Below are 23,065 nucleotides of genomic sequence, written 5' to 3' on the forward strand. Positions count from 1 at the left end.
ATTTTTCACACTCGCACACTCTAATTTTCAGTGTCATATGAAGTGAAATGCTGCATTGTAGGCTGTTATAAAGGAGAGCAGCACTGCAGCAGCAGCAGGCTGAGGAAGACAAAACTGATACGATCTTTTAAAAGATGCCGGGATCGACTCTGATATTGCGGATAAAGTCACTGCACCTTCAGACCGTATTGCTGTATTACATCGACCTTTTGTTCAGCTCGTAACCTTCCAGATTAAATTCATTAATCAAGATAAAACATATACTTAAATACTGATAAGTTGACGTTTGGTGATTTGGTGTTCTGACTAGTTTCTGTCCTTGTGTTCTCCTTTCTTTGACCTTTGAACCCTGACCCCCGCTCAGCAGACCCGCCCAGGAAGCGCGTGGACTCGCCCATGCTGAGCCGTCACGGCAAGCGGCGGCCGGAGAGGAAGTCCATGGAGGTGCTGAGCGTCACGGAGGGAGGATCCCCTGTACCCGTACGACGAGCCATCGACATGGCAACGCACGGTCAGAGGTAAGAGATGGAGACGTGCACGTGTGTTCGTGTGCATGGACAGCCATGTTTGACACACACACACACACACACACACAAAGTCAGTCAGAAGGATTTGAGATTGTTTAAAGTGTAATTGATGAGTGTTGTTATCAGTTATGATAAATAATGTATTTAATCCCAGTTCTGTAAAGTAAAGGAGGAGGTACAGCTCAGCAGCACTAATTTAAGTGGTTGTATTTTAAATTTACGTCACACACGCAGTCTGTTTGCCCTCAGCGTGACCTTATTCCAGTTCTGCACTTAACTGAACTGTGTGGTTCACCGTGAGGTCTTCTTCCCCTCCTTCACTGAACTGCGGTCAAATACATGACGCATCGTTCTCACTCGGTCGGTTCAGGATGTACAACACACACACACAGTGTCATACAAGGTGTGACATAAACTCCTGTTTCAGCTGCTCTGCCAGAGTCTAACAGCGCGCTCTTAGCTCTGGTGGGAAATTCTAACAACCGTTAAACTGCATGAACAGGACTCTCAGGTTTGTGTGTTGTGTGTGTAAAGTGTGCATGGAGCATGCAGTCAAAGGGGACAAAAAGGTTTAAGAAGCTGTAAACCTGAAATATGTATGGCTTCATATTGTTGGGACAGACCAACAGAGTGTAAGAAGACTAAAATGAGAGAGAGTGTAATTTGAACAGTAAGAATCCAACAATCCTATTGTTTCTAAAGGGGCCTCAAAATGTGTTTTAACCAAGTGGCAACCTCTGGGGTTGTAAAATGAAGCCAATGTGGAAGTGCCAAAAACTGCAGTTCCTTGAACGACCACTAGAGGCTCTAAAAGCGAGTCATTCGCCATAGACCCCCATGTTAAAATGCCCAACTTTACAGCAGAAATAAACATGTTTACAGCCTGGTACAAACAATAGTTTTGGTCTCTGTAGCTAATTTCCTCTTTCATGATAACTGTACGGAGGGTGAATTTTTTTATAACTCACCCGTTTAAATTTTATTAAGCTGTAAAGTTCTGCATAATGAAGGACATGGCTGCTTTGAGTGACAGGTCCACCAGCCACTAGGTGGCTTGTTTCAGCCATTCGGCCCGCCTCTTTGCCCATTTTTGATTGGCTCGGAGTTAGGCAGGGTCACGCACTGCCAAGATGGCGACGGCCGGAGCGGCTCACTTTGAGCTTCAAAACCGCTCTTCAGAAACCAACGGGTGACGTCACGGTAACTACGTCCATATTTTTATATTTTAGGCGTCTCAGACAGTGTGTCATGTTGTAGTAACTAACAAGTAACACCTTGTAAGCTTCATCAGAAATTGGAAGCTAATTAGCTAATTATCCACTTCCTTTTTGGGTCTAATCCCCTCCAAGGCTGGACCTTTTCATCCTAATTCAATCCTAAAACATTTTAACCCAAACAACAAGTTAGCATTATTTTAAATTTCCTTCTAAAATGACCAGCGAGTTTGTTTTGATCTGCCACTTAACTAAAGTCTGAACCATAGACTGTAAGAAAATAATGGATGTAGCCTTCGTGACATCACCTGATGGTTTGTTGACTCCCATTTTGAAGCCTCGAGTTTACATTTTGACCGTTTCCATCCTGGATTTTTGGAGCCAGAAGTGACCATATTTGGACAAGAGGGTGGAGCTGACCCTAATGCTAGCGGCTAGCAGCTAGCTTGGTTAGCACAGTCCATTTACAGTTTATGGTTAACTGTGATAATGCTAATGCTAATGCTAAGTTTCACTAGCAATAAACAGGCTTAAAACCATTAAAACAAAATGTACTTACCAGAAAAACTGAACATGCAACGCCATGGTTACGTTACCTAACTAATGTTGTCGTTGTGGTAGCAACTTTCACTCAAAGCAGCCACACCCTTAATTATGCATAACTTTAAGCTTTAATAAAATTTAAACAGGTGAGTTATATGAAAAATTCACCCCCCGCACAGTAGTGATGAAAAGGAAAATTAGCAACCGAGATCAAAACTGTTTTTTGTACCAGGCTGTAAACATGTTTATTTCTGCTGTAAAGTTGGGCATTTTAACATGGAGGTCTATGGGGATTGACTCGCTTTTGGAGCCTCAAGTGGCCGTACGTCGCCGCTCGGTCTGACCGCTAAGGTTTGGTTACGCTGAGGCATTTAAAACTAATTGATCAGGATGAGAGAAAAATCCTAGTTGTAGTTAAAAGAAACCAACAAACAGACGATGTGCATTTTAACAAACAATGAAAGCATGACGCACACTGTGATCGAAGTTTAGCAGCTTCAAAGCTTCTACATGTTGGTTTTTAATAACTCACTGAATAAATGGAACTGGCCTCTTGTTTTTATTATGAAGTGAACCTGATATAATCTATGAATATTATCATGTGGTCAATTTAAAAACTGTTCATTAAATGTATAAATCTAATGCCATGACAGAAACAGAAAGGCTTCATTTATTATCAGCAGTATTGTGCATTTTTACTAAATTAAAACATGAGATTTGTGTTGAGTCATTTAAATCTTTAGCAGATGTGAAACTGAACGGTTTTGGTTTAATGTATATCTGAGATCTGTCCACAAGATAATAATCAAATATATAAAGTGTATTTATACTATATAAACTTTGAAAAAGGAGTTTTTCAAAGTATTTCGACAGACAGTAAAGCAAGAAAACAATGTGGAACAAGAATTGTATCAAAGTGAAGCGGTGTGACGTAAAGCAATGCAGTAAATACTAAATAAAAGATAAACAAAAGCATTAAAGATTAACAAAAGATGAAAAGATAAAAGGATCACATCACATAAAAGCAAATCAACAGAAATCTGTTTTAAGAGGAGATTCGAGAGACGTTATTGATTCTGTTTCCTCCGACGGGTCGAGCGCATATTTCTGTCAGTTTGAGAAACATGAAGAGTTCTGTTGAGGTTAAACAGCGTTAAAACTGAACGCTTTGCATTCATTTGGACCTTCATTTGGACATCATTAGTTTCTCTGAGATGGGCGATCAGAGTGCTGCAATATTTATAAAAACCAGACTGAAATCTTTCCCAAAAAAAAAATCATTTATACCTTCCACCACCTCCGGGAGCTGCTTTGATCCAACACGCTGCAAATATATGATGAAGAAAGTTCAGTTTGAAGTAGATTTAGATCCAGAGTTTAATGATGAAAGGAGAGTTTTTTCAGAAGAGGATTTAAAAATTTTTTAGTGACGTTTATCCAAAAATATGAACCCAATTGAACCATTTATATATATATATATTTTAAGGATAAACACACTCAAGATTCACTCAAGTCAGCAGCTATAAATCTGCTCTGACGTGCTTCATCTTCATCATTTAAAGCCTCCAAAGTGAGACTGAGTCATTTCACTGTAAAAATCATTTGTGAGTCATTTAATCTGGACCTGAGGCTTCCAGTTACAGAGAAAATAGTCGACACACACACAGACCGAACGTTTGTGTGTTCAGAAAACAACTGACATGAAACAGATAAAGGTTTCAAACTAAAACAGTTTTAACAGTAATAAGATGGAACTTTATGTCTTCAAATATCAACTAAATTGCAGTTTTTTGTTTAAAGCTAAAGAAATATAACGTTTGGTGGTAAGTTAGCAGGAGATAATGCAAACAAAACCATTAGCTACTAGCATAACACACCACAATCTCCAATTGCATTGTGGGTAATGTAGGCATCAGGTTTTGACAAGGATATCTTTGTTTCTGCTGCATCGATTTTAATCTTTTTTTTTTATTTATTAACTGTCCATCTTGAGTCCAACAGTGTTGAAGAAGTTCACTGCTAAATCTGTGACGTGCTCTTGTTTCCATTTTGGGGCAAAAAAAAATGGAGACCGCAGCAGGAATCGCTACGTCTGAAAGCAAATTTAGACCAAGAGCGAACATTTATTGTAACTGTAGTCAAAGCTGAGTTGATAACACGCTGAGCCTCCTGATTGTCAAACCTTTTCACAGCCTCTCAAACACAATCTGAGCGTTCACCGTTATGTCTCCGCTCTGACACGGCGCTCTCAGATCAGGATCACCCAGCAGGAGTTACCTGATTTGTTATTGTCACAGTGCAGCAGGTGTAACAGCAGTAAAAGCCTGTTCAGCTGCTGCGCTGTTATTATGTGTCTGAGAGTCTCTCCTCACCGGCGACTGATTCAGCAGAGACGTTAAAACCGAACATTTGACCGTATAAACAAACTCCAGGAGATGAAAACAGACAGAAATTGTTTCTTTACAGTAAGGAGATGTGTTAAATGTCCCACTGACTCCAGCATGATCCATGAATGTGTTTCTCCTTCTGGTTTTTTGTCTTCTTATTTCTCGATCTGTGCATGTTTTGTTTTGTTGCTCCTTTTTTTTTTTTTTTTCATGGTGATTTTTTTGTTATTTCACGGTGGAAAATTTGAGCTTTAGTTTTGTTTTTTTGCATGCTGTACATTAGGGATTCCCCTTATGTGACTGCCTTTTCTGTCTGTCTCTTGATTTTCTGTCTGCCCCCTTTTTAGCAAATCTGTTTTCAGTAAAAGCTTGGATATCACAAACGCTAACTGCAGCAAGGAAGAAAGGTATTGGTCTCTTCCGTTTCGTCTTCTTTCCTCTGTTCGTATGTAGTGTCCACTCCACTTTGTTTCCTTTGTTTTTTAACACCCATTAATTAGTTTCTTTCTTAAGCTTTCAGTGGTTGCTAATGTTTCTTACACGTCTTTGTCATTCATTTTTTTAATGTAGCATGTTCACTAAAACTTTCTGTTTTATTAGACCTAGAAGCTGTTAACATACACTTGTAGAAATCTGTCTTTTACATGTTTAGATTTATTAGAACTAAATTAAAGAATATAAAAGAAAAAATAAATGGAATAAGCTGCACATCACATCATGACACTGCAAAAATCTCCAAAATCTCCCAGTTCAGTAAAATGATTTTAACTGGTTTAACTTGAAATGAGTGTGACTATCTTGAAATACAACAAAATAAGACAAAAATTGCTGCATTATTTTAATGAAAAATATTCTGGAAAGTTCTTGAAACAATTTCATTTGTATTAAAAACATGTTGAAATGATGTCTTTGCTTACTGGCAAACAGTTTCACTTCAGTTCGGAAATAAAACTCAATAATGGAACAAACAAACTAAAATAACTGGATAAGATGAAGATGATCTGTTACAGTGTAGAGTCATACTTCATTTGGATACTTGACATACCATCAAGTGACAAAAACGTACCTCAGGTGGAACATTTCAGTCTACAAAGTGGCCTCAAATGCTGCCGACAGTATTTTTAGTGACCGAGTCTTTCGCGTCTGCAGTTTTTTTTTACCTCAGTAGACATTTTAACATCATTACCGCTCAGTCATAGAGAGCTGCAGAGCGATGTGTCGATTCTGTCTACTGACCGACCTGCTTAAAATTGTCGCTAACTCTGCAGCAATTCAGAGCTTTTTTAGCCTCTTTTAGCTCCTAGTTTTGGTTTTGTGGTACACTTCCTGTCCAGCAGCAAACAGCAAACAGACACAGTTAAGAGTCGAGCTGGAGAAGAAAGAGGATTGTCAAGCATCTGAAGAGACTCAGGAGCTTGTAGAGACGGAAACAGAGCTGAAAGGATGACAGGTTGCTCTGTGTCTGCTGGATGTGTAACGGGGCTGCTGTACTCCTTCAGAACAGCTTGTCGGATGGTCAGATAGCTTCAGAAACACCCCCCCCCCCCACACACATCTTTCAGACAGCGGATGAAGAGAGGCTGTGCACGACCATTTCTGTAACTTTCTGACACAGACGAGCCAACATTCACTTCATGTAGTGATTGGCCAGCTGTCAGGGTTTGAACTTCTCTCTCTAGCTCTGCTTTAACATTCTTCGCACAACTATTTCTGTAACTTTTCACGTGAACATTATGAGCGCAACTAATTGATTGGCTTCCAGGAGAGACTGTCTGAAAAACAATGCGCCGTCATCCATTGTCTCTCCCTCATCGATGATGGTTGGCTTTTCATTCTGACTTTGAGTGAAGCCGTTTAGTGCAACTATAAAACACATTTGATTAGATTTGGTCAGTCAACACGTCACGAGAAAACCATATATCAACCTAAAACACGCAGGCAACACATCAACCACAAGAACTGTTGTTGTTGAGTTCATCTGCTCCAAAATGGACAAAAAACATCAGTGGATACAGCTTCAAAATTCAGACCTGGAATCGATTTTTACCTGTTTAGTCCTTTTTAATACTGATCTGTGTCACTTCTGAGCAAGAAAAACCTGCTGGTGTGTCAAGTATCAGCATCAGATTAGATCTAAATATTACTAAAGGTAATGTAGGCAGTATCACCGACAACAAAGTCATGACTGTATCAGTGTGTTTTTGCTGTGAGAGAAAGAGCTGAATATTCTCTTCTCTGTGAAATCAGAAAAATAGAACACTTTTCCCTTTTGCACCCACTTCCTCTTTGACGTTACTCCCTCATCCCCCCCCGGGGCGAAGAGAATTTTTAGGTCAACTTTTCTCCTGCTTCCTTCCACCTACCTTCACTCCTCATCGCCTCTGTGTGTGTGTGTGTGTGTGTGTGTATATGTGTGTGTCATTTTCATCATCTGTGGCATCTCCTGCCTCGTTGTGTGGCTGACCTTACGTCGGGGGGGGGGGGGGGGACACGGTTTGTCGTTGGATCGGAAGCCTTTGTGGAGATTAGCATAAATTAATTGCCAGGAATGCAGATGGAGCACATACAGGAGATGGAAATAAGGCTTTCACTCCCACTGAATAGTCCTTTATCTCGCTCATCATCTAATTGCGCAGATCCATAAACTGAAGCTTGTTGCGTTCCCGTCGCTCTCTCTCTCTCTCACACACACATCAACAGCCATTAATTAATTTTCAGGATTCAAAGAGTAGCCGGCACACCAGCCGTCCTGATTGTGGACTGGATGGGTGTCACGGTTAATGAGTTGCATGTTAATAGAAGCTCCTCTCTGAAGTGCCTGACGGTGTGGAGAGTCTGCTCGCCGTCGTTAATCGAGCACCGTGCTGGCAGACATTCAGCACTTCCTGGATATCAGTTAACACAGCTGATAACAGTCTGTATGACTCACAGGATGATCAACAGATTAAATGTAATTAGACTCCGGCCAGCTTGTTAGTTATTGACGGTGATGAAAAATGTTTAGCATTAGTTCAGAATTCACTCTTAGATTCCTCAAATTTTACATTTTAAAGGAATAGTTTGACATTTTGGGAATTATTCACACGCAACATGTTAATATTGAAGGTCAATGGAAAGACGTGATGAGATGCGATTGCGGCCGAGGCGGCAAAAAAATGATGCATAGACTTGTGAGTTGAAATAGTTTCAGTTAAAACTTTCACTTTCATCCCGCGGTCTACTTCATGAACGTACAGAGATGAAAGAGAGGAGAGAGACTGGAGGGAAATAAGAGAAACAACCGGGGCCGGTTTCACAAAGATAGACTTTGATTATAGCTCAGATCTCTCTAATAGTCAGACTTCACATAGACGTCTTTATTCATCCGTTGCGCTTCTATTAAAGTCTTAACTTTATGAGATGAGGAAAAAAAAATCGATACCGCTCTCATATCTGTCTGTTCCTTATGAAGCTGGAGCCTGGAGGCGATTAGCTTAGCCTGGAAACACTGGAAGCAGGGGGGGAAACCGCTAACTTGGCTCTGTCCTAGTTTCTCAGCATCGTTTCATCACTGTGAGGTTGCTAGGCAACGGAGCGAAGACTCCATGGAGTCAGGAAATTGTTCCAGCTCATAACTCCTGTAAAACTGTTTGTTTTATGGACTAAAAAAGCAAGAAACTATATATTAATTGTTGAGCTTTAGACATGTATTTTTGAGCTTTCTACAGAGCCAGGCTAGCTGTTTCCCCCTGCTTCCAGTCTTTATGCTAAACTAAGCTAAGCTAAGCTAAGCTAAGCTAAGATAAGCTAGTTGCTTCCCTGATCGTACTTTAACTTAGAGACATGAGGTTGATGTCAATCTTCTCATCTAACTCGCTGCAAATGAAGCAAATAAATGCATTTCCCAAAATATTAAAATATTAATATTATAAATTCATTCAGTTTAACATCTGACTAAATTAGCTTCAGTTTTACTCATAAGATAGTGTTTAATATAGATTCACGTAACTTTATTGTTTGTAGCTTCCTGTGAGGAAGTCATCAACACAACAATAAAAAAAACAAAATTACAAATTGCAAATTACAAAACCTGCATGATGAATTTAATCCATATCAACATCGAGTCTAAAGGAGGAAAAATGTTGGTTTGTCATTGTTTGCGCTCAACTTTTATTCAAGTTTCAAACCAGATTAAAGAACTACTTCTCACCCAAGTTTTAAAGTATTGTAAAGCAATTTAGAACAAATTATACACAAAACATAACTGACATTTGAGTGATGAGTGAATGAAGTCATGTAAATTTCATGAAGCTGCTTTAGTTAGTTAGTAATTTATTTTGTCACCAGCAGGAGAATCAGCCTCATGCATGTAGGAAAAGAAAAACTAAAATCAAATTCAAATATGATAAACAATAACTGCAGGCTGATTAAACTGTAACACGGCTTATGTAGCGTATCCCTCATCATTTTTGTTAGTTGTAACATTCAATAGAACAAATTATGTCTTCATAACTATGTCATGGTAAGTTACTGGGAGAAAGACGAGGAAAAAAAGAAGAAAATAAGCAATAATAGTAATAATGGAAATAATATTAGAGAGAACAAAACCACAAAGAAAGCTCTAACAGCAGTGATGTCATCTTGTGTGTGTGTGTGTGTGTGTGTGTGTGTGTGTGTGTGTGTGTGTGTGTGTGTGTGTGTGTCTTCAAGCATCTTTAATTATGATTTATTGTTTTCATTTTTCACCTCCAACAAAGCCAAATTGTCTATGGGCAATTAAATTCCAAAGTCTTCTAAGACATCAGCGGGCCTGTATGGTTTCTGGTAAAAGTGCAGTGTGTGTGTGTGTGTGTGTGTGTGTGTGTGTGTGTGTGTGTGTGTGTGTGTGTGTGTGTGTGAAGGGTGATACACAAAGAGATGACGTTGGGGCAAAAGAGAGAAAGAGAAGGAGGGAGATATGAAAAGTTAATGACACGTAAATGAAAAATGGAAAAGCTCATGAAGAGAAGAAAAGAGAAACAATGCTAATGAATTTTGCAGCGGATGTATGACTCAGTGTGTGTGTGTGTGTGTGTGTGTGTGTGTGAGTGATGTGATGTGTTTGAAGTATTTATAGATATCGACTCAAACCGATGATGTTTCTCATGTTTGAGTGTTTGAGTGAATGTTAACAGGACTCGCTCCTTCTTTAACACACTCACTTAGAAGCAGGAAGTTACTCACAAGCGAACATCCTCTACAAACAGCTTCAAAGCTTCGGTGGTCAGTTACACAACCAAGAGATAATAGACAACATGTAACAACATGAGGAGAAAACTAAATCTGAGAAAACAAACTGTCGATGCCGGTCAGATGACTGGATGTGCCTTCTTAAAATGATTCACAATAAATACATTATATTTAAAAAAACACAAGAACACAAGATCAATAGTTTAATAAAAAAAAATACACAAGAATACTGGATGAACTTTATACAGCCAGTCCTCTGAAGCTTCATCTGCACTTCAGATGAAACCTGCTAAATGTTAGTTTATCTTATTAGTGCATCTGTGACGCTGCATTCACACCAAATCAGGCGGTGCGGCGTTCAACTGCAGGGTCGAGCGGAGGTGTGCTGGGGGGGTGTGGGCGTGTTTATTTGTGCTCTGCAACGTAACCGCTGTGAAACAATCAGTAAATAATGTTTTATTGATCTGATACACCGGCTTCCTCGCTACCAGCGCTCCCTCTCTTCATTCACTCTCTAGCTCGCTCGACCACAGCTGCTCTCTCTCTCTCTCTTTTTCTCTCGTCTTTTTTAAAATGAGTCGGGAAGCCGACAGCAAAGTCTAACTTTACTAACGTTATCAAGCAAAGAGAAATGTCCTCCCCTCGTCCTAGTAACGTCTTTGTCCTCCCTCACGGCAGAGTTTACAACTCTTGTCAGTCTGATCTCCCGCTGTGATTGGCCACCACAGCCTTCAGCCGCAGTGACGTCGGGTTGCGTATCTCCAAAAGTTGACTCTGACTCAACTTTCCAGCTGCACTACCCCCTTTCAAATGAATAGGACGACTGGCGTTTTCGCCGCACCGCCTGATTTGGTGCGAATGCCGCCGAGAAGACTTCAAAAACAACAGTGAAGAACTTGTTGGACAAACCAACATGTCTGTGTTTTCATTACCGCAGTGATATTTGAGGTCATTCAGCGGGAATGGAGTTAACATTTAGAAACTAACCAGACTAACCTTCTGGACCAGAAGATTTCTTAACATCTGGCAGAAACGGGGATTTAAAGGCACCCTGTGGAGTTTCTCACCTCAGTACGTCTGACTGGGTTTGATTTATTCTGAGCTTCCAGACTTCAGTTGTGATGTGAGGCCAATATTAAGGAGGTCAAAATTATAGCTGCAAAGATTGGTCCATTAATTAGTTGATTGCAAGAAAATTAACAACAACAGCAACTATTTGGATAATCAATTCAGAATCAGATTCATGCACCAAGTAGCAAGTATGAGGAATTCAATGTGGTCCAGATGTCAACAGAAAAAGCAATAAACATGAACATTAAACAACAAATATAAACAAAAACACAGTATACACAGTAAGAATTATAATTTTAGTACATTTCCAGCTTCTCATATGTGAGTATTTGAAGCTTTTCTTCACCATATATGAGAATAAACTTAATATGTTCCAACAAAACAAGACATTTAAAGACGTCACCTTGAGCTGTGGGGTTTGTAGTTGACATCTTTCACTATTTTCTGTCTTTTTATAGACAAAACAATCGATCTTGAAAGTAATGGTTACTCTACTGCAGTAAAAACATCACATATATGTCACATCAGGAAGATTCAGCAGCTTTTTGAACACAGACGCAGGTGAAAAGGACATACAGTTTATACTCCAGGAGTGAAAGTGAGAGGAACAGATCAGGGATGTTCTGCACAACAACAAAGTAATAAAAGAGTTTGTGAAATCCGCGGGGCCACAGCAGCTATAGAAATGAGTTTTCTGCTGGTGATCCGTCCTCGTTTGAGTCACTTTCCTCCACTTTTTATCCGCCTGAGATCAAATCTCCGTCAGACTAAAGTTGAAATGGTTTTTCCAAAAACAACTACACAAAGAGCTTTCAGGCTTTTGTACAGTAACGTGTTGTGTGTGTGTGTGTGTGTGTGTGTGTGTGTGTGTGTGTTTGTTGTTGTGTAGAGAAGTTGTTGTTTCATCCACTGCACTTTTCTGGATATTGATTGAACTTTGTGTGTGTTGTAGATCGCGGTCGATCAGCGGAGCGTCCTCCGGTCTGTCCACCAGTCCTCTCAGCAGTCCCAGGGTAAGTGTCCGTCCCTCCCACGCACTCATTGGTTTCCCACAATGCAACCTCACCCACTGGCTCTGCTGGTATGTTGTTCACGCTCACACACACACACAAGATAATCCATTCACCTCCAGCCTGTCATCAGCGGCTCATACACACCACTGCACACTTCATCATAAACCTGTGTGACGTACAGTAGAGCCGGACACTGAGAGTTCATGGAGGAGTTATGTTATCTGGGGGGTTTATTATAGTTCTGTTGATAAGCTGTTTGGGAAATATAGGAATTAAAAGTAGGAGATATTAGAGAGGAAATAGATGCACCAAAATATAAATCACTTGAAGGATTAAGCTTTTGTTGTTTTATACTTTTCTTATTAACAAATGCCACAAACAGACCAAAACCAACAATTCTGACTTCCTATCCTCTCAGCTCCAAACCTATTTGGTTCTTCTTGAAATGAAGTAAAACTCACAAATATATAGTTTCACTTTTAAGAAAGGCCCAGTAATTTCCTCAAACAGCTGGTCACTGTTGAACAAGAGGAAATAGTGCTCTTGTTTGCTTGGGGACTATTTTCAGCAGCGGATTAATCCACATTTCTGGCAGGTGGGAACTTTGTTATCACTGAATATCAGTTTTACCAACTTTCAAATGACTGTATTGGCTTTATAGTGAGTTTCAGCTCATTGTTTATCTGTCCGGCTGCAACTTAACTGTTCTGGTTCACTCTCAGCGTCTCATAGCGTCGTTTTCAGAGAAAAAGCTGTAAAAAGCCGCTGTACACTACCTGCTCAACACCAAACAGACACAGATCAGTTATTGAAGGTTTAACAGCTTCCCTTTTGCTTTTATTTTGACATTGATCATAAAGTTAATTATATCTGTGGTAAAGGCTCACTGATTACACTTTCATGACTTATGTCATGTGACTTAAAGCCCTTCCACACCAACGCTATATGATTATAAAATATGAAAATGTAAATGCTCAGAGAACCAGAAAATGAACCTCCTCCTCTCATCAAGGTTGTGATTCGACCTCGCCGTGAACGGCTTTTAAGTCAGGCTATACTGTATACCTCACACAGCTTTAGATGAAGTGGGACCAGATCCATCGGAGGCCAAACTCCAGATGAGATCCGGTGATTAATGCCTCCACACACACACAACAGATTCTCATGTAGCCGCAGATTAGCTGAAGAATCGATCCATCACTCTCAGAGAAAAAAAACGCCTGAAAACCTGCTGCTGCAGAGGCAGAGCAGAGAGGTTGACTGCAGCTTCCATGTGTGGCTTTTTTTTATTATTTTTCAGTAAAGCCATGCATTTTTTAAAAGCTAACCCTCAGCAAGGACACCGGTTATGTATCATTAAACATTTGCAATCTTGCACAGGCACGCAGAAACTTTATTTCATAATGAATCTCATTGTTCTGTTCTTCAAGGCACATTATATTCTCCTTATCTGAATGCAAACTGAAGAGGAGGCAGATTTTAGTCTTTAGCTCCTGATTCAGTATGAAGTGTTTAAAAAGCAATTAACAAAAATCATCCAGCTTCATGAAATAACTGTTTTGTTTTCTTCCTGAAACCTCCTGACTTTGTTCTGTGAGGTTTGTTCGAACAAGCGTCCAAAGACAAACTCTTAAAGTTAAAGCTGCACATTCTGAAAGCTTCATTCATAAAAAAATGTCACCTGTGATATCACAACTTGTACTGTGAATGTGTTCATGTCTTGCCGGCTGATCCAGAACAAGAAGACGTTTCTGTATTTTGTTTGTTTGACACTATCGATACATGTTTTGACATCATTAAGGCTCAGAACGTCCCATCAACATGGTTCTTATATCCCTGGAACACAGACCGTCTCCTCTATCCGTTCATGTCATAAAACATCACAAAGTTAACTTTTAATGAAGCTGAAACGACACTCGTTTCAGCTGTACGCTTCTCATCCAACAGCTTGTGGCTGCTAACATCCAATCACGTTCATGCGGGTGTTCACTGCGGATATTTTAACCGGACAATGTCACAATACGCTCAGTTGATTTGTGCTCTTGCCAACACAGTTTTGCTGCCGCAGCTCCCTCCATCACCCCCGACCTCCTCCTCCTCCTCCTCATGCGGTATTTCATATTGTTGATTTTCAACTAAGATTTATCGACCGTGTATGTTCCTTCACACAGCAAACAGCCCTTTCCAACAAATCTAACTGTACAACTATTTACTATAAATGGTCAGTCCTTCCAAAAGAAAGTCTCCTAAAACCTGTATAGTACTAGTTACATCCCCTAAAAACACTATATGACTCTGCTATAAGCCTGTAAATAAAGGAAATTACAAACGAGTAGAAACACTGGAGGTTTCAAGGGGCCTGTTTTTCATTTTAGTGGATTTTGGCAACATGTTTAAAATCCAAATTGTATCACACACTGGCTGTGTCATCCAACGATTACACGCGTCAGGATACCGTGGTGTTTTCCAGCCTTCTATGTGTGTGTCAGCTCATCATAAAAGCAGCATTTTCATCACATATTATCCCCGGTTTGAAGACATCTCACGTCTGAATAAAGGCTTTGTGTCTACCGCAGGTATCATATGACAGCCAGTATGTGTTGCACTGAAGATGTTTTACTTCTTAAGTCATACAAGTGTTTTTATATCCATGTGTAAAAGCAGAATCTGTACATTTAGTTTGAACCAAGAGGAAAATATTGCATACAAGTGGTTCATGCATGAGGCCTATTGTGTTATTTGGTGAGAAATTCCATTGTTACCACACAGACACACACACACACCTCTCCTGTTCTTTTAAATAACATCAGAGTTTCACACATGCTCCATAACGCTGTCATGAGAACAGACGGACTCGGTTTGTTCCGCTGTGGGTTCACGCTGCTCTGACCTGTCGTATCAGTTACCTGGTCATTCATTCCACAGCATCGTGCATCAGCACTATGACAGTATGCATGCACACACTCTGGCCACTTTCCCAGGTGGAGGGTGAAGCTAAATCTGTTAGCTTTCAAGCTGGTTCACTTGCTGGTATTTTAGGGATGCACCGATGTATGAGGACAGTAATCACTCTGCTAGACCCTAAACAACAATAAGTTCAATCACTAATTGACCAAATGTTTTCTGACTTTCATGACTCCTGGTGGAAACTTTAAAAACAGACACTGAGACTCGACGGCTAAAAGCAAAAAAATAAACTGCACCAATCATCACGAAGAATTTGATTATGAACAAAAACTGACACCAGCAGACGAAGTTGAAACATCCAATCACATAAAAAATGGACTCAAAGTCTGTCAAAGAGAAAACGATCTCACTGACAACAGGAAACCTAATTTTAGGGAGTTTAATGGTTTGTCAGACACGACTTTCAGTCAGAATAACATAAACTAGAATGCAGACATATGTATTTATGACGAGGCTGCACAATCCTCCAAACGTTGTATCTGCATCTGGATCCAAATCTGCCATGGTTCAAGAGATATTTACAAAAATCATGTAACAATATCCTTACAAATAATCTTAAGAAATGTTCAGAAAACTTTATAGATGGGCTCCAAAAAAGATTCACTGCTTCCTTAACCTATGATCCAGCTTTCCACCAACTTTTACTGAAATTTGTTGAAGCTGAGTGGAGGCTCCCAGCACAACTTCACCTGCTTCCAACGTGGAGGGAAAGCAGTCTGATGAAGGTCAAAACTCCAACAACACTTGTAGTATAAAGAACAACTTTACTGAGAGACCAGAACAGAAACCAAGTTTTACTTACTCAGCTCTCCATTCTTCACACTGACGAAGACTTAAAGGATAATAAAGTTGTTCTCAATACTACAAGTGTTTAAAACTGAAATTTGTTGACACACGGTAAAGTTATCCTCCAACAAACAGACAAAAAAACAACAATAAATAAAAGGAGGAGGTAGGAGGTGATAAATGTCAAATGTCAGAAAAATGTGTTTTTTTTCAAGTGACAATATTTCAAAGAGAATAAAACGTGTGGAAGCAGAACATCAAACAGTCTGAATCAACACTGGTCAATGTTTTTCAGAGTGACAGGAAATCCAGTTTCAGGTCAGCAGTTTTGATCTCGGTGCATCCCTACTGTTAATGCGTCATGAATGCTTCACTGCTGCCTCCTGATTGGCTAATCACTGTGCTAATCGCATGTTCTGTTTTCTTTCTTTCTTGCACTCTCACCACTTCCTGCCTGCCTCCACCTCTCAACTCATCTGCCACGCTCCTTTTTTTATTTCCTGGTGTGTTTTTTTTTTTTGTTTTTTTTTTATTGGGAATGAACCTTTATTGGGCTATGGTGTTCCTCTGGCTTTCTCATTGGCTGACTCTGCTGTCATGTCAAACGGTGCATGACCAATCACAGCCCACCCGGCGGTTTTTCATCCCGCCCCAGTCCCCCGACCTGTGTCAGTCCCCCAACTGCAGCCCCACCCACTCCCCCGAGGTCCGCCTTAACGGGGTGGGGCCCCGCACGCCCAACTCCTACCAGCCAAAGATGGGGTCCCCCCTCATGCACCCCCGCACGCAGACCCTCCCCGCCAAGCCCAAAATGTCTGAGAAGCCCCTGCAGACCACCAGGTCCAACCCGCTCCCCAACACAGCCCAGACCCCCAACACCCCCAAATCTGAGCCTTCCACACCCTGCCAGCCTCTGGCTCCCTGCATCCCCAACAGCCCCCGGGTGAGACGCCACCCGCCTCTCACCGTCCCCCCCAAGCTCTCCATCCCTCTGTCCCCCGTGCCTCCTATGTCGCCCCTACGCCGCCACCACCTCCACCCTGACCACAACGGCAAATCTGTCCCCATCACGCAGGTGACCCCCCACCCCTCCCCCAGAGGGAGTCCTCTCCCCACCCCCAAAGGCACCCCGGTGCACACGCCCAAGGACAGCCCGGCTGGCACGCCCAGCCCGACGCCGCCGCCCAGCCCCTCCATCGGGGGCATGCCCTGGAGGACGCGCCTCAACTCCATCAAGAACAGCTTCCTGGGCTCGCCGCGCTTCCACCGCAGGAAAATGCAAGGTAGCGTGGGAGGAGGGGGAGGATTTATTCACATCAGATCCTTATGGATATGATCTCATTCTTATCTGTGTGATAATCGATTCAGCGGAGAGTGTTTATGCATCAAACCGCATCCTGGTAGCTCAGGGGAACCAACACAGATCATCTCTTTGCTCCTAATGGCTGCGTTTAGCTGCCGGTTTATCTGCCGCAGCGTTATCATGACAAACAGCCGCCTCTGGCCACGTCACACACAAGATAACTATCTCATTACAGGAAGTGGAAAATTGAGCCTTTTTTCTTTCTGTTTTTTGCCTCCCATAGCTACTTTGATAGTTGCATTAAATCACTCCAGACAAACCAATAATCTGAGAATAATCTCATTTAAACTGACTGATTATATTTTTTATTGAATCTGAAACAGCATGTAGTGAAAAAACAACAGTATCTGTACGACCAGCTTCTCTACAAATACGCCTTTTTGTACTTAATGAAGACGACAGTGTCGATCACATGAGGTTGACCTAACTCTGTGACCTTTGACCTCTACTTGCGTCCACAGTTCCCACGCAGGAGGACATGTCCAGTCTCACCCCAGACTCTTCTCCAGAGTAAGTAATGCTCTGAACATGTTGTTTCAGTGTAAACAGTAGAGAGCTGCTGCTTTATGATTTCCTTATTGAGAACTGTGTGTTTATGGAAACTGATTTATGATTTCCTTTATTTCATTTTGTCCACATATAATCCAGAAGCACATATTTTAGAAATGTAAACTGTACATGTGATGGGGTTTTTAGGGGAACAATTTGCACACAGGGCTCATCACTATTTTCTGGGAATTTCTGGGGGTTTTTCAATATTAAAGTAATGGATGGAAGTCGGTTTAAAGGTGCAGTGTGTAGAATTTAGTGGCATCCAATGGAACGAATAATATTCATAAGTATATTTTAATTAGTGTATAATCACCTGAAAATAAGAACCATTATGTTTTCGTTACCTTAGAATGAGCCCTTTATATCTACAGAGGGGGCGGGTCCTCTTCCACAGAGGCCACCGCCATGTTTCTACAGTAGCCCAGAATGGACAAATACTGGCTCTAGAGAGGACCTTTCAAGTTCTTCATCAGTTTCGTGGCCACTGTAGGTTCTTCTACATGCCTGGAAGGGAAGGGGAGGAGTATTCAGATCACCGCTAGATGCCACTAAATCCTGCAGACTGGTCCTTTAAATCATTAATACTAATAAAACAAACATTTAAGTAAAAATCAGATTATAAAATATCTCTTTCACCACAAACTATGTAGTTAATTTATTTATTGATTACTTTTTATTACTTTGGCAGAGTCTAGAACATAATCTGCATTTTTCTTCATTTGTCTTCTTTTTCTACCATCAGAAGATATTTTCTGAACTGTTCATTCCAAAAGATTTTGTTTTGTTTGATGCCGCCACCGTTTACATAGAATCTGGATGGAAATTAGCTCATAAAATCTGTGAAAATCAGGAAGGATTATCTGCTCATTAAGGGTTTAGAAGCCTGAGATGCTCCAGCGTAAAGATGGTTGGAGTTAGTGATGCCACACAAGCATGTTTAAGATCCACCTGGTTACATTCAGAGCTAAAGGGTTAAAATGAAAGACTCCTAAGATGGTTATAATGAGGTTTAGACTTTATACCACATATGTCAAAGGTATAGAAATGACTCTTTATATTGAGGGAGCATAGAAACATACATACACCTTCTTGTTTCTATGGTAAACGTTCCTCTTTACATAACAAGCATCACACGTCACCGCCGCCGCCGTCTCTGCTGGCATCTTCTTTGTGCAAAGAGACAAACTGTGAAATCACATCTGGTGTTTAACTAGTTTAGATTGTTTGTTAAAGCGCTGCAGGGCGACATGAGGATGCTCACATAAAAGAGTCAAACGCAGGAGGGGAAGTGTTTACATCACACTGAGGATTATGTAGATCGATCTTTGATGCCGTTGATACGTCTTCCTTCCTGATATTTGAGTTGTATTTAGTGAATTTCACTTTGCCTCACAGTAACAGGCTCTGGTTGACATATACTGTATAACAGCATCAATATCAGCGAGAGTGCTACACAAATAACAATCATTACTAGCATAACTAGCTGTGTTCTGGTTTGTTGACGTTGAAACGTCTCTACAACCATTAATTTTTTTTTTTTTACCATAAATATCATAAAAAATCTTGTCTGTTTGAGTCACGTCGTGTCTGTCTCCTCCCTGCAGACTGGCTAAGAAGTCGTGGTTCGGTAACTTCATCAACCTGGAGAAAGAAGAGCAGATCTTCATCGTGATCAGAGACAAACCTCTCAGCTCCATAAAGGCCGATATCGTCCACGCCTTCCTCTCCGTAAGGCTCCTTCTCACACTGTTCTGTTTTACTGGCGTCACAGTTTGACTTTATAACAATATTTGGAGCAAAATCTTTACAAAAAAAAAGTCTTTCTTCATGATATGAAAGCAAGACTAGTGGAAAACATTAAGGTTTTAAAGTTAGAGGGCAAAATCCATATCCATCAAATTCAATTTAAGAAAAAAGTAACAGAGTATCTGAAGTTTTTAAAGGTCTGAAAACCAGAATTTAGAATCAAAGGTAACACTCAGCCGTCACACAGCTGGAGTTTGTTTGAAGGTGTAAAGTTAAGCTTCTCGTACAGTCAAGGCTGTTGGAGTAACTCTCTGTCTTGTCAGTTGTCTTCTTGCGGTTTTCACCCCTGATTGGAAAAAATGCTTCGACACAGCAGACTGAAAACCTGACTGAGTGTTTTCAGGTTCAGTTTAGCCTGAATCTGCCTTTTTACCTCCTGATCCAAACAGCTCAGCTCTGCAACAAGACTTGTTCTCTATCAGAGAGGACAAAGGAGGATTTCTACAGAGGTTTCTACCCTCACTGATATAAACGAGGGGGACAAATTATTAGAAGTTTAAATAAAATGTTCTTAACTGTAGCACACATGAGCTCTCTAGCTTTAGTTTCCTCTTCCCTGCAAACACTGACACTGTTTTGTCTTGTAGAAATAAGCATTAATTCACATTTTCTTCGCTGCTTCTCTGGAAATTTGGTGAAAATTTTATGTTACATTTGGCTGGAAACCAACTACTGTCTGTCCTCAGCTTTAAGGTTCAGCTACCAGTTTATTTACAGTAGGTTAGTTTCCATCCAACCGTTTATATGAGCTTTTTCAATTTGTGCATAAAAAAACGGCGGAAACGCTGGAAATTCTAAAAAAAAGTTTAAATATGGCAAAAAAAAAGTTTTTACACTCAGATGAGGTGGAAAAGTTGATGTATAGATAAAAGAAAAATGTAACAAAGTGCAATTGAAGCAGATTTAGCAAATAAATGATGATGTACAGGAAGCGTGTGACTTAAACGTCCCTAAACTCTGTTCTTGGTCTCTGGGCAGCGTTCAGTCTGTATAACTGACACATGACTGTTACCAAAACGCCTCCAACAGCAGGAAGCTGTGATGTCAGCTGTTTGTCCGTCAGCAGGACGTGTGTCACATTTTCATCACTTCATCTCTGAGTGTGACGCTCGATTAATAACATCATCATCTTCTTCTTTTTACTGCACTCGACAGGAGAATCGGCGCCACCAGCTGTTTACTCTGATGTGCTCAATTTTTATTATTTGTTCGTTTAAAATTTGAATATTGTGTCTCCTTCACCTACTGGCTCAGCTGTCAATCAAACATGTCCACCAGCCCACACAAAGGCTTTAAGACTAAAGGAGCATTTCTGATGTATCTCCGAACACTATTTATTCTTCCTTCCAATTAAATAAAACCAATCTAAAATCATTTCTACATGATGTCTGAGTGTGAAAACACTTCAGGTTACTGTACAGTGATCCGTTTCAGTTTACAGTACAGTGGTTCCATGTGAGGACAGCAGCATCATGCGCAGCAGTCTGCTGTCTGTTCACGTGTCGCTGTCGACTCCGACGCTGACGCTGCGAAACGCCACGACATGTTTAAATGTAACAGATCCAACACTCGCTCTCCTCCTCCTCCTCCTCCTCCTCCTCCTCCTCCTCTCCTGTCTGTTTCTCTCACAGCCAGGCTGCCATCTTAACCGATGCAGAAGTTGTCTGTGTTTCTGCTGACTCAGAGTCTGCTCACTGACACCCTCCCTCCCTCCGTCTCTGTCTCCCTCTCAGATCCCCAGTCTGAGCCACAGCGTCATCTCTCAGACCAGTTTCCGGGCGGAATACAAGTCCACAGCCGGTCCGACGGTTTTCCAGAAACCGGTCAAGTTCCAGGTGGACATCACCTACACCGAGAGCACCAGCGCCACCAAGGAGAACGGCATCTACTCCGTCACCTTCACCCTGCTGTCAGGTAAACACCACAGACAGGATGAGCTATGATACAAACCAGGAAGCATTGATTTGTTGATTTGCAGGTCAAATTAAATCTAAATGTTTGTGTCAATTTGGGAGAAACAAAGAATTTTAGATGTTAATTAATTGATGGAACAATTCTGATAATCAACTCATTAAGCAAAGCCAAACATAAATCCTGTTCCAGCTTCTCCAATGTGACACTTTTCTTGCTTTTCTCCGACAAAGTAAGAAACCTGAAGATGAGGAAACTGCTTTTACAGAATCGATTGATTTAATCCACGTTCACACACGTGATTAACCCGAACATCTCATGGCTTTCACTGGCAGTGGAAATGTTCTCCACTGTCGCTCTGACAACAGCAGGAATGGCGACGGCGAAGGTGCGACACATAAATCAGCCACCAGATTTGAGCTGTGAACTGTGAGCACCCATGAGGGAATCTGGTGACCTTATCAGCAGAGCATAGCAGAGGAATATTAAACTGTCTTGTTGTCCTGGCAGTTCACTTTATATCTTACAGTTTATTGATATAAACATGCATCAGTTTGTGGTTTACGGCACAGAAATCAGGCTTTGGATACACACACAATACTTTTTAGTAGATCATAATCAGAAAAATAAAGAAACTCATCTTCCTTCTGCTTTAAGCTACAGATATACCAACTGAAGAAGAAGAAGAGTGAAGATGAAGTGCGGTGCTCCGTAGAAGTTTAACAAAGCTTCGTTGTTTCCTCATCAGGTCCCAGCCGGCGTTTCAAGCGTGTGGTTGAGACCATCCAGGCCCAGCTGCTCAGCTCCGACCAGCCCGGCAGCCAGCCCCAGATCTCTGGTAAGTCCAGTCCCCTCGCCACCCGTCCCCCCCGCCCCGCCTACACCTCCCCCCCCCAACCCTCCTCCTCCTCTTCCTCTTCCTCCACGCCCTCACAGCCCCCCCCCCCCTTCCTCCCTCCCTCCCTCCGGCATCCTGGCACTCTCCACAAGCACAGCCACACCTGCGGCCCTACCTCGGCTCGGACCCGCTCAGCTCAGCTCGGCTCGGCTCGGCTCAGCTCGGCTCAGCACACTGCTTTTAGCACAAGGCATCTCCACGTGCATGTCTACCCGCCACATACCATGGCGTGCACACCAACACACACACACACACTCACATACAGTACATGGTAACGTTATTCAATGAGCTCTAGATGTGTGTTTACTGGGCTGATTATCACTAGATCTACATGTGAGGATCAGCTGTTTTATTTGTGCATGCAGCTTTTTCTCTGTAAGAGGTAGAAAGCTATCAAGGTGTCAGAATATAACTTTTACTGTATAGTTTGACATAAACAGGCCAGAAACAATCCCACGAATCTTTGAAATCTGCGTTTTGGGCTGCCTATAAGACAGATGGATGGATATTTTTTTTTAAAAATATGGAAGAAAAGAAAGAGTGACTCTGTGTTCTCCAGTTGTCCCTGTTAGTTCTGTTTGTTAGTGTGACATTGTAGTGTCGCTGTTGTTTTATCTGTGGTTATTTACTTGATAATGGTCCCCTCTGGTGGTGAAGCAGAGTAACTACAACTCATCCACACACACACTGCTGTCACACTCTTTAAAAAAAAAGCTTATAGTTACATTCTGCACACACACACACACACACACACACAGCTGCCTTCAGGATACTGATGTGTTACTAGGAGAGAAACACTGCAGTAAACAAGATCTAAAG

The 23,065-nt window shown here is 41.3% G+C and overlaps 1 protein-coding gene across 8 annotated transcripts in view; it reads left to right on the plus strand.

The window, feature by feature from the left end:
* The window catches only part of LOC121903357 (serine/threonine-protein kinase BRSK2-like), a 138,974-nt gene that overhangs the window by 109,864 nt on the left and 6,045 nt on the right, over window positions 1-23,065 (plus strand). For 3 of the 8 annotated variants that reach the window (XM_042420320.1, XM_042420294.1, XM_042420302.1), the window contains exons 12-19: window positions 365-518; window positions 5,019-5,078; window positions 11,903-11,963; window positions 16,342-16,999; window positions 17,541-17,589; window positions 19,236-19,359; window positions 21,171-21,351; window positions 22,097-22,186. In XM_042420320.1, coding sequence (XP_042276254.1) covers window positions 365-518; window positions 5,019-5,078; window positions 11,903-11,963; window positions 16,342-16,999; window positions 17,541-17,589; window positions 19,236-19,359; window positions 21,171-21,351; window positions 22,097-22,186 — 1,377 coding nt within the window. The remainder of the gene's footprint in view (window positions 1-364; window positions 519-5,018; window positions 5,079-11,902; window positions 11,964-16,341; window positions 17,000-17,540; window positions 17,590-19,235; window positions 19,360-21,170; window positions 21,352-22,096; window positions 22,187-23,065) is intronic. The other 5 variants (XM_042420311.1, XM_042420329.1, XM_042420338.1 and 2 more) reach the window with 5 other exon arrangements.

The sequence above is a fragment of the Thunnus maccoyii genome, chromosome 1, assembly GCF_910596095.1.
Source record: "Thunnus maccoyii chromosome 1, fThuMac1.1, whole genome shotgun sequence".
Taxonomy (NCBI): domain Eukaryota; kingdom Metazoa; phylum Chordata; class Actinopteri; order Scombriformes; family Scombridae; genus Thunnus; species Thunnus maccoyii.